At 38.1% G+C, this 12,570-nt stretch overlaps 1 protein-coding gene across 1 annotated transcript in view; it reads left to right on the top strand.

Annotated features, from left to right (window-relative positions):
- The window catches only part of ARSJ (arylsulfatase family member J), a 91,816-nt gene extending 80,031 nt beyond the window's left edge, over nt 1-11,785 (top strand). Inside the window, exon 2 of the mRNA XM_077882432.1 lies at nt 4,973-11,785. Within this exon, the coding sequence (XP_077738558.1) occupies nt 4,973-6,377 (1,405 nt within the window). The 3' untranslated portion in view covers nt 6,378-11,785. The remainder of the gene's footprint in view (nt 1-4,972) is intronic.
- The last annotated feature ends 785 nt before the right edge of the window (nt 11,786-12,570 follow it).

Raw genomic sequence — 12,570 nt, 5'->3', positions numbered from 1 at the left:
TGTGCCCCTGCCTGGTGCAGGGCTCAGTGGGGGTTGTTTACCCCGTGAGGCCCCAGGAGGAACAACCGCAGTGGCGGGGCCAGCTCTGGAGCCCTGGAGTCAGCCCCCGCAGGAACTCCGGAGCTCTCTGTCTGCAGGGCCTGGAGGCTCCGGGCGGGGCCGCTGATCTGCTCTGCTGGGGCAGGAGCGTCCTCGCTGTCCTGGGCCCTCCCGGCCTCTGCCTGTCCCGGGGGAGGCCGGATCCTGGGCTGTGTCCCGGCGCCCTGTGCTCCGGAGCCTGCGCTGGTGGATTCGCGCTCCCGCCCCGCAGCCCCCTCCGCGGAGCCGCCGCCCAAGTCCCTCCGAGCTGCTCCTGGAACCGCGCAGCCCCCTCCGCACGGAGCCTCTTCCTCTTCCCGAGCCCGGCCGAGCTGCTCCCGGGGCCGCGCAGCCCCCTCCGCGGAGCCGCCCCCGAGCCCCCCGAGCTGCTCCGGGTCCCGCCGGGTCCCGCCGTGCGCGCTGCAGCCCTTAGGGAGCTCGGCGCACTCTCCTGGGCGCGCAGTTGCTGTTAGTGTCCCCGGGAGCCCGAGGGCATCCCCCCCTCCTGGGTCCTGCTCCACCTCCCCGCGAGCCCCTTTCCCCCGGGAAGGTCGGTGCAGCTCCTGCTCCTCCGGGACGGGGCTCTCCTGTCCTGGGGACACTCGCCCCGGCCTCAGCCCGGCTCCTCGCGGGCCCCTCCCCCTTGGAGGACTTTGTTTCTTTACTTCTTTTTCCCCGTCTTCCTACCTTGATAGAAGCGCGAACTCTTCTCACTGTAGCGTTCCAGCTGGTCTCTCTTTAATTCTCAGGCCGAATTCATAGATTTTCAGGATGATTGGAAGGTTTTCTAGGTAATTTGGTGGAGACCCGTGATTTGGAGACCCTACTCTTCCGCCATCTTGCTCCTCCCCCCCCCCTTCTGTTTCTTTATTCAAGTCATGGATAATAATAGATATGGATTTTTAATGGATTATAATAATAAATGTATGATAATGACCAATGCGTAAAAGCCATGGAAAGAGCTTTGTTGAACTGTTCCAGAGACTACTCTTCAGATCAGCAGTATTCAACTAATTAATCAATCACTATTTTGTAGTGTGTTTTGAAGAATTATCTAATTGATTATCAAGCTTGCTGCTGCCAAGTCAAAGACACTATCAAGCCAAAGATTATTCCCTAGATTCCAACCATCCCCTTCCTAAAAGAAAATAATTTGTTAGCATTCAGTGCTATTCTCCATGACTGAACTGTCTCCATCCCTACCTGATCCCAAGGTTCAGAAAACTTATACATTAATGTCAGTCCCATTGCTAGTAGGATCTTGACTTAGAGCTCACTTAGGGATAGCAAAGCTTTGGGTACCAGGAGGTGGTGGACAAAACAGAACAAATATTTAGACCCTGGCATACATTTTACACTCCATATACTGTTTAACTGAGCAAATGAATAACTACTGAAGGTTAATGTAAATAAATTAACCCAATGTTTAAATGGGTCTAGCTTTTCAATAATCTGTGAGTGCTCCATGGAAAAGACTCTAAAGCCAAAAATCTGGATTCCAGATTTTTTCAACACTTATAGCTATAAAACTCGACAAATCATTAAATTACTCTGAGTTTCAATGATTTGGGTTTTTGTTATTAGATGAAAATAATTAATGGAACTCTCCTGCTTCATCCACAGAGTTCTATAAGCCAGAGAAATCATGTAAATAATAATTATCTATATGCCTTGATTGGTATTAATGTGTAATACTATCATTCTTATGATGACCATACTGTTATTTTCCATTATTTTGCAAGAAAAGAATCATGAGCAGATTTTTGAAATGCCAATCATTTTCCAAAGCTGTTTACCTAATACTGATCTTTTTTTTTTTAAAAAGAGAGTGAAGCTTAAAAATTTATTTTAAATAAAATAAAATATAATAGAAAAGAAAATGAAGCTAACATAGCAAGACTTTTCTTTTTGGTCCCACCTAATTTGTTCTTTTTGAAGTGGTCACAAATCATCTACTTAAAAAATCGTTCTCAAATTTTTCTGGGATCAATATAAACCTCACTATTTGGTTTACAAAAATCTTTCTTTAATTAGAAAGTTAAAACAGATTTGCTTCTCAAGATTGATGGCATTTTTCCCCTGCTCCTTGATTTTTTTTAAGAATACTGATTTTACTTAAAGAGAATAGAGAGAGCATCAGACTTAACTGTTGTCATTCAGAAATCAACTTCACAGCTTGGTGGAGCAGGCTAAGGAGTTGGGGGTCATCTCTATATCTCTATTCTCCTATCTATAAAATTAACATAAAAGTATCCTACCTCTTACTGTTGTAGTAAGAACTAAATGCAATAATGCATGTGACAGAAGGCCTATAAATTATAAAACATTATACATATATGTTAGTAACATGACTCAGAACTCTGAGGTAATAATAGCAAAACCTATCATTTATTGATGTACTCTGTACTCTCCTTATTAAACTCTATGCTCTCTTAATGTTACAGCAATCCAATATGTATTATTATCCCTATTTTACAGATGAGGAAACTGAGGATCAGAGGGGTTAAGTACTGCCCAAAGTCACATAGCTAATAAGCAGTGGAGCAAATTCAACCCCAGGTCTGTCTAACCCCCAAGCTCTATCTATCCTTCACCCATGCCCCAAATTCTAGTCCAAACCACCAATTTACTCCCAAAGTCTTGAGTTCATTTAATAAGAGCCTGTCCTGAAAAGATCTCTTCTGCTATGAGCTTCCACCAAACCTTTATGTTGTTGTCTGTTCTAAATTTTCCAATATGAAAACTGTTCTAGGTTGTGGGGAAGAAAAAAACCATACAGCTAATGGTTCTGATGTCTCTTACTTATCTGCTAACACTGTTCCCTCTCCTGAAAAACACCGACCTCTTCTTCCCTACTTTTTGTGTGAGCATTTTCTGTATTTCATGCTTTTCAAAAGGCACAATTACTTTTGCTTTTAGTACTAGCTGAGAAAATGCCCAGTTTAATTAAAAAGACTTGAATTGCTTAGCCATTCAATGAATTGAATAGATACTCTGGCCAAGTATATTTTCTGCATAGAATTATTTACTTAATGATTCATTAAAATTCTTACCCATACAGATTTTTCCATTTTTAAATTGAATCAATGCTTACACTGATAGGTATTATCAATTTGTCATGTACTCTTACAAAATCAATGCTTTCACCAGGAAGTGTTTTGGATTCTGAACTGAATCATCAAAAATTATCAAGGGCAGTAACAGTACTTTCTTAATTTGCTGCTAAATAATGCTTATGAAATGCTTATTTTTGAGAGTTTATTACATTTTAAATTATCTCAACTGTGGTAATTGTGAAACTTTGACAGCTTAATGATTAGCAGAGTAGACAGGGCCCATGTTGAATGCTGCTTTGCCTTAGTGACCAAATATCCCTATGGATCCCACAAAACCATCAATGTTAGTTACATCAATGACACTTTAATAAAACTCACAGTTACATTATACTGTCATTTGAAAATTTAAATAAATTGCCCTATTCACCCAAGGTATGTATGACATGTGACCTTTTGAGTTAAATCAATTTTAAAAATGTTTTATTCTGATCTCAATATTACTCTTTGTAACTTGATTCCAAGAATATTTTTGCATCTACCTTAAAACATATTTTTGCATCTACCTTAAATCATATTTTTGCATCTAACTTAAAACCTTCTGCAACCTTCATTTTCTCAGAATTTCTGTATTTTCTATTTTAAAAGTCCTTTTGAACTTATATAATAGTTATAGAATCAATTGCTTTTAAATGTCATGAACTAATAGGCACATCTTGATCCAAATGAAAATTCATACTTAGGTGATGATAACCATTCTCTGAGGAAAAGTCCTTGGCAAAATATCCTTGGGAAAAGAACAAGGCTAGAAACTAACAGTCACTTAATTTTAATATATAGAAAGGGTTGCCTTGTTTTCTTAGAATAGTTGAATGTGATTTTTTTTAAAAAGGAGACACTGTGAAAAAAAAAAAAAAAGGAGACACTGTGGAAAAAATATGAAAGGACTTATTTGCTGCTGTTTTGAAGAAAATGTAATCCTTCCTTAGCACCAGCTAAAACCCTTTCCCTAAAGTGGCTTTTCAGTAATGTCTTGTGTGCCAGAAAAATTCCCTTTCTTTTTACAGAAATCTAACAGGTTGAGGACTAATTATAAGATATTTTTTGACAATCAAATAGCAGATTTTTATATAACTTTTCCTTGTATTTTTAGTGCCTCAGAATTAGTGCTTGAAAAAAAAAATAATCTCAGGAAATGATTTGGGACCTAATGTGAGGTCCCTAGACTAAAAACTAATTAATCATCATCATCATCATCATCATCATCATCATCATCTAACATTTCTATACTTTCCCTTACCACTTTAGCTTTCTATGTCATATAATTAAGAGATTAAAGTTAATTCAGGTCTATGGCCATACCACCCTGAACGTGCCCGATCTCATCTAAAGTTAATTCAGATTAGTTCCATTAGAAGAACTTTAAAAAGACTTTGAGATAGGGGCACCTGGGTGGCCCAGTGGGTTAAGCGTCTGATTTTTGGCTTAGGTCATAATCTCAGGATGGTGAGATTGAGCCTCACATAGAGCTGCATGTTGAGCGTGGAGCCTGCTTAAGATTTTCTCTCTCCCTCTACCCCTACCCCTTCTCAAAAAAAAAAAAAAAAAAGTACTTTAAGTGGTGAAATCTTAGTTTTAAAAGTACTGATTTAGAGTCAAATGTATTTCAGATGTTAAATATGAAGCTAATTAGGGTAAGACTTTTGAGTCGACAGTAGAAATACTGAATTGGTCCTATTTTATTTCAGGTAATGTTTTATTTCATAGGAACATTGTTTAACTTAAAAACCATTATAATATCTCTTTTATTCTGCACTGACAAAACTTTTACTCTCGTCAAGGTATCAGATACACACCGGACTTCAACATTCTATCATAAGACCTACCCAACCCAACTGCTTACCTCTGGACAATGCAACCCTACCTCAGAAGCTAAAGGAGGTTGGATATTCAACACATATGGTTGGAAAATGGCACTTGGGTTTTTATAGAAAAGAATGTATGCCCACCAAGAGAGGATTTGATACATTTTTTGGTTCCCTCTTGGGAAGTGGTGATTACTATACACACTACAAATGTGACAGTCCTGGGATGTGTGGCTACGACTTGTATGAAAATGACAATGCTGCCTGGGACTATGACAATGGCATATACTCCACACAGATGTACACTCAGAGAGTTCAGCAGATCTTAGCTTCCCATGACCCCAGAAAGCCTATATTTTTATATATTGCCTACCAAGCTGTTCACTCACCGCTGCAAGCCCCTGGCAGGTATTTTGAACACTACAGATCCATTATCAACATAAATAGGCGGAGGTATGCAGCCATGCTTTCCTGCTTAGATGAAGCAATCAACAATGTGACTCTGGCTCTGAAGACCTATGGTTTCTATAACAATAGCATCATCATATACTCTTCAGATAATGGCGGCCAGCCCACAGCAGGAGGAAGTAACTGGCCTCTCAGAGGTAGCAAAGGAACGTACTGGGAAGGAGGCATTCGGGCTGTTGGCTTTGTGCATAGTCCACTTCTGAAAAACAAGGGCACAGTGTGTAAGGAGCTGGTGCACATCACTGACTGGTACCCCACTCTGATTTCACTGGCTGAAGGACAAATTGATGAGGACATCCAACTGGATGGCTATGATGTCTGGGAAACCATAAGTGAGGGCCTTCGTTCACCCCGGGTGGATATTTTGCACAACATTGACCCCATTTATACCAAGGCGAAAAATGGCTCCTGGGCAGCCGGCTATGGGATCTGGAACACGGCCATCCAGTCAGCCATCAGGGTGCAGCACTGGAAACTGCTTACAGGAAACCCTGGCTACAGTGACTGGGTCCCCCCTCAGTCTTTCAGCAACCTGGGACCCAACCGGTGGCACAACGAGCGAATTACCTTGTCGACTGGCAAGAGCGTCTGGCTCTTCAACATCACAGCTGACCCATATGAGAGAGTGGACCTATCGCACAGGTATCCTGGCATCGTGAAGCAGCTCCTGCGGAGGCTCTCCCAGTTCAACAAAACCGCAGTGCCTGTCAGGTACCCCCCCAAAGACCCCAGAAGTAACCCTCGGCTCAATGGAGGAGTCTGGGGACCATGGTATAAGGAGGAATACAAGAAAAAGAAGCCAAGCAAAAATAAGGCTGAGAAAAAGCAGAAGAAAAGTAAGACAAAGAAGAAACAGCAGAAAGCAGGTTCATTTCCAAATTGCCGTGCAGGTGTTTGCCATTACCGTGGATAAGTACAATCTTTTTCCCGTCTGCTTAAACTTAGATCAGTCTGTGTCTTTTAGCTGTTTTCTAGGTAAACCAGCAAATTCGGTTTAATAAGATCACCGCCATAAGCACCGGAACTATTTTCATGCTGTACCAGTCCCGAGACTCCTGCCACCTGGTCGCCACATGGAAAGCAGTTCCATTCAGTGCCAAAGGTGCTACCCTCGCAAGCCACACTCGGAGGAGAATGGAGATGTTTAATTCTTTTGCTCCTTTATAGAAATGTTCATTAAGGAGTTCAGTGCTTCAGTCAATTGACCAAACACTTGCTTAAAACTGCAGCCAATGAACATGTTAACTTGATGCAAGTTACAGGGTAGCAGGACTACAACTACCTGTGATAAAGGACAAAGGTTGCATCACCTCAAAAGGCCTTGAAAAATATTTTTTCTTAGTGAATTATTGTATCTCTATTTTATGACACTTGTTTTTTTTTTAAATTAATTCCATGTCACGTATCATTTCCTTTCCTGTGAAAATAGGCTGTTTTCTCCCATGTAAACAGCAAGCACCTCATTTTATCACGCATGAGGGAATGGCAAATAAGAATGTTTGAGCACACTGCCAAAACATGAATGTAACTGTTTTCTAAACACTTTAATAGAATGACATTTCAACATAAAATACATAATTTATTTTACAGAAAAAAATATTAACTATTTTGTTTTCATAAAAAGTTATACAAATGACTTTTAATTATCTTATTTTTATTTTCTATATACTGTTAGAAGTTTACTTCATATCTTTAAGATTACCAAGCACTGTAATACTACAAATTACTGTAATTCTGTGTGAATTCATAGAATATAAAAAGAAAATTATTCAGAAAAAAATGATCATTGTTCAATTGTTATTTTTGAATGTAAAAAGATGAATATATTCCTTAAAAATTACTCAAATTCAGTGTTGTACAGGGGTGAGAGACGACTTTATTGTTTCTATCATAAACACTTTATTTATATGACTTTATTATTAAAAATGACTTGTTTTACAGCACTAGCAAATTTAGTGTGGCTTTTATGATCTAATTTCTAGATATATTATTCATCTTAATAACAAAAATCTTTACAAATAGTCAATTGAAGGTATGATTTTCTAACAACCATAGTAAATAATATGGATTTTGCAAATAAGAGATGTTTCCATTTGGCTATTTCATAGAGAAAAATGCTCTTTTGTTAGTATGTAACATTTATAATGATCCTACTCTTACACAAAGTGGACATGGTGGGGATATGATTTTAAGTTCTTGATTAATGACCGTAACTTTCTCAATGAAAATAAATTAGCCCACAGTCTTCTATCTGGAAATGGCTTCGCAGATGTTCAATATTTGTAAGAATACCTGCCACCAGCACATGTGCTAGGTAGGCTGTGATTTAAGAGAAATCTGTCTTGCAGGGTGCCTGGGTGGCTCAGCTGGTTAAGCGGTTGCTTTTGGGTTAGGTCATAATCCTGAGGTCCTGGGATTGAGCCCTGCTGCTCAGCAGGGAGTCTGCTTCTCCCTCTCCCTCTGCCCTCCCCTTGCTCCTGTCGTGTTCTCTCTCTCTCCCTCTCTCAAATTAAATATTTTTAAAAGTCTGTCTTGCCCTAAAGAAACTAAAGTCTAAAAAAAAAAAAAAAAAACTAAAGTCTAATATAATATTCATCTATAAATAATGAACAAAAATATTTTCAAAATGTCTGCAATTCACTAGGTATTTCAAGATGTCTGGGAAGGAAAATACTGTACACTTGACTTTAATGCCCTAATAATTAAAACTGTGTTAATACTGGGCATTTAATCTCTGGTGTCAGTTTAAGAGACTAAACTGGGTTTCTCATGCTGTATTTCTAGCTCTTTCAAGACTAGACTGCAACTCTTCAAAACCTCTGATCCTTTTACTAGGAGAACAAAAGAAAATCCTGGACTTAAAGTTTAAAACTAGTTTTGTCAGAAAATAATTTGTGGATTTGGCTACGTGTCTTGGATGCAAAAGGATATAAAACAGTTTATTTGAATAAAAAAGCAACAAATAACAAACAGCAAACTCTAATAGTGCCTTTCCAGTGAAAACATCCACCCCAGGTCTGTCAAGTCTACTAAAGGAGTTGCTTCATCTATATTTATATAGTCTCACCTCACTTTTCAAAATAATTGAGTTAATGTTACAGTTTTCTTGACCAGGCCCTTTTTGAAAATCTTAAGAATAGAGAAAACACTGTGCCTCTGACAGCTGAATAAGTATACAGTTAATACATTTTAGCATTTGATATTCCAAAGTATATGAATTTGGCATCAGGATTAGCCTCTTAAGCATTTTATTTATAGGGTTCTTAAGCACTCAAATTATGAATTTGTCAGTAGCCATCAGAATATGTGTTGGCAGAAAGAAGCTGGCTTGCCAAAAGAACCATGCAAAATTCTTATGTCATAAGCCAATAAATTCATTGTTCCTTCTTAGCAAAAATTACTTATCAAAATTTACATGTTCATTCAACAAATATTTATTAAATCCCCAAATCTGTCAGGTAAAATTCTAGGTGCTTGGGATGTAGCAGTGAACAAAATGAATAAAAATTCTCACCTTTGTGCAGGTTATCCTCTTGCCAAGTTAGGCAGACAATAAATAATGAATGTAACTAATAAGCAAATTCTATATGTAGTCCCCCACCTTAGCCACAATTTTGCTTTCCATGGCTTTACTTACTCTGAATAATTAGTCTACTGCAGTCCAGAAGTAGACGATCCTCCTTCTGTATCCTCAGATGAATCATAGCCATCCCAATGCCTACGTCATTCACCGCACTTCACTTCATCACTTTGGGATTTTTTCATCTCACATCATCACAAGAAGGCTGAGTTCTATACAATAAGATATTTGAGAGAGAGAGAGACCACATTCACACAACTTTTATTACAGTATATTGTTAATAATTTTTATTTTATTATTAGTTATCGCTGTTAATCTCTTACTGTGCTTAATTTATAAATTAAGCTTTATCATAGATATGTATGTATAGGAATAAAACATAGTATATATAGACTTAGATATTATCTGTGGTTTCAGGCATCCACTGGAGGTCTTGGGACTGCTGTATATAGGTACTATATAAAGTAATATGAAAAGGAAAAAGTAGATCAGAATAAGGGGAGGATTCATTCAATGCCAAGTTTATCTACCCATTCATTCAACATTTGTGAAATGCCACATACAATGATATCCCCTAGGGTCCATTGACAAGTATCATCAAACAGAGTTCTTGTCTTCAGGTCATGTACATTATCCTGGGAGACATACATAAATCAAATAATCAAGCATCCTCATCTCCTCCTCTCCCTTCTTCCCTAAGTGATGTCTCTCCGTAGCACTTCTCATCCTTTAATATATTTCATACTTTACTTACATATTTTCTTTATTCCCTGACTCTTTCCTCTAGAGTATAAGCTTCTTAAAAATCATTTATGTCTGCTCTGTTTATACTTGTATCACCAGTATATAAGGCAATACCTGGCTCATAGTCAGCATTCAATATATATTTTTGAATGAATAAATACAGTTATCACATACATCCATATGTTCAGCTACATTTGCTTGAGTTTCCGATTTCCTTTTTTTTGTTGTTTGCTTTCCATTTCTTGTATCAGGATTTCACTGTTGAAAATAGAACTAATCATCTCTAATACCTTTCCTCATAATAATAGCAATAATGTGAAATGCAGACATTTCTAGCACTGTAAAAAGTAACTCTAATAATGTATAGTTATAAAAATAGAGTGTTAAAGCAAATCCCAAGCAAAGTCACACAAAATTGAGAGCAATTTTTATCTACGTTATTACCTAACAGGACAGAACACTATTATTCTAACACTACTTTGAATATTATAGATCCATTAGCCGAAATGAGAGTTTCCAGAAAGAAGAGGTGGGGGCTTAAATTGTGAATAATTGTCTTAGCAAGTTGTAAAAGGAAAAAAGATAAATAGCAAACGTCTATGTCTTCATAGAATTTTGAAGCCTCATGGATTAAACCTCGTTTCCTTGAGTGATTACAAACCTCTCCAATTTGGCAGAACAAGAATTCTTCTTTAAAGATAGGTCTTTCTTAAGCTGGACTGTTAGGATTTCTATGAAGTCTGTTGATTTATTGGCTAGCTATGGCATTATTAAAGCCAGGACACCAAAATGTCCTTGCAAGTTAGGTAGACAAACACATTACCTAACCTTCCATTTTATATCTGTGACTTGAAATTTCCTTTCTCCCAAATTTTTCTACAATCCTATGATATTCTTGGTTCATTGGCTTATGCAATTTTGTGTAAAATTAATCTCAAAAACCATAAAGGAGGAAGAAAATAACATAAGCTCATTAGAAATGTCTACATAGTCACTCTTTGCAAAAATTCTCTAGCTGAAATTTTTTTTTTCTAGCTGAAAATTTTAAGTGAGGAGCATCTTATAAATCAAAGAAAAGTAAAATTTATCTTTCACAATAAAAATCCATAAACAAATTTTAAATGACCTATTAATTTCTCTGGAAACGATATTTTAAAGAATTAATGTTCCTTCAGCCTTGAGAGTTGTGAATGACTGGCAGATACTTTCAAAAGAACTTCTAAAGCCTAAACAACTATAAGAAAAAAAAATTTATAACTAAGATTAACAAAAACAAAACCTTGTTTTTGTTTTTGTTTTTAAAAAAAAAACCTTGGTTTTTATATAGCATCTGAAACTGTATTTTCTCATGTCACCATCATCAGAACTTCCAGAGGTTTTTTATCAGCAAAAATGATAGCATAATTCATCAGCCATGGAGACGCATTCTAATACACATCCCACTAACATTTGTAGTTTTTCATGATTGGAGTATCAATTCCCTCTAGCACCTGAGAAATAGAGAATTATAAGCATATAGCATCCACATTACTTTCTACTATACAATCACACTTAAGTCACCAATAAAATGTAGGGATTCAGAGTATATCACCCCAAAATATGCTGCCTTGGTATATTCATTCCTTTGAGTGAGTTACAGTCACCTTAAAAGTGGCAGATACAAGAACAGCCTTCCTTTTTCTTCTGGAAGGCAGGAGATAAAACTCTCATATGAAAAGTGTCCTCTCCATAAGGAGGAAGACATTCTTGTCACTAGACAAGGGGAGTGGAGGCTGAGAGAAGCCTGTACAAATTTGTTAATCTGATCCTCACCTCTCTAGTCACTTTTCCACAAGTAATTGTCCTGGCCCAGAACCCTTTGTCACATTCTCACAATTTACTACCCTTTGTCCAACCTGGTACATAGCATTCAACTCTAGCGACTTCTTTGTGTCTTCCTTTTCCACCGAAGATGCCCATGTACGTGTAAAAATAAAATATACAGTCTTTTTTATTAAGCCTGTCTTTTCTTCATGTTTTGCTCAAAGACCTAAGAGTTAACTTAGCCTTTCAAAAATTACAGTGACAACTGCCAAGATAAGCTATTATTTCCCAGCAGGGAGAAGTGGCTGTAGTGATGAACTAGGTAAGCAGGTAAGTGGAGAGGTTTTTCCCTTCTTTCTTTGTCTCCAAGTCTGTGTACTTCCTAGCATCTGGCCTATGGGTAGGCTGTTTCTTTCTGTCCTCTTACATTACAACCATGGCTCCACATTTTACATTTTCAGTGCTTTTATTATCCATTCCTGGGTCCCACACCACTTCCTGCCACAGAACTAGGCACATAGACACCTGTGTCCAACAGATTATTGACATCTTAATTCATCCTCTCCTAAAATTCCCCAACATAAAGAGATGAGTGTGTAAAACTACCCTCACTGCCCCCACCCTGTGACAGGAGGTCCTGAGCCCCACACTAAAACCTTTAGCAGCAGAGATCATGGTAGAAGGGGAGTGGGGAATGGGGAATCAAAGTGTTTCCAAAGGAATAAGTGAGATACATCTCCCCTCAGGTTTGCACAGCTTCCCAGCTGCAATGCCCAAAGCCTTGCCTCAATTTTGGTAACTAATTAACATGTTCTCCTCCTGTCTCCTCCTGTCAGGAGAGATCAATAAACAAAGTAATTTCTACTGTTTTGGACCTACCTAAAACCCATCTTTGGGAATTCTGGCTCTTTCTCATCTAGCCTGGAGGAGAAAGCAACAGAGACTTCTAATCTTGTCTACCTACCCACAGCTCAATTTG

The sequence above is a fragment of the Canis aureus genome, chromosome 33, assembly GCF_053574225.1.
Source record: "Canis aureus isolate CA01 chromosome 33, VMU_Caureus_v.1.0, whole genome shotgun sequence".
NCBI lineage: Eukaryota > Metazoa > Chordata > Mammalia > Carnivora > Canidae > Canis > Canis aureus.
The sequence above is the reverse complement of the archived record's forward strand: the minus strand, read 5'-3'. Positions and strand labels throughout refer to the sequence as shown.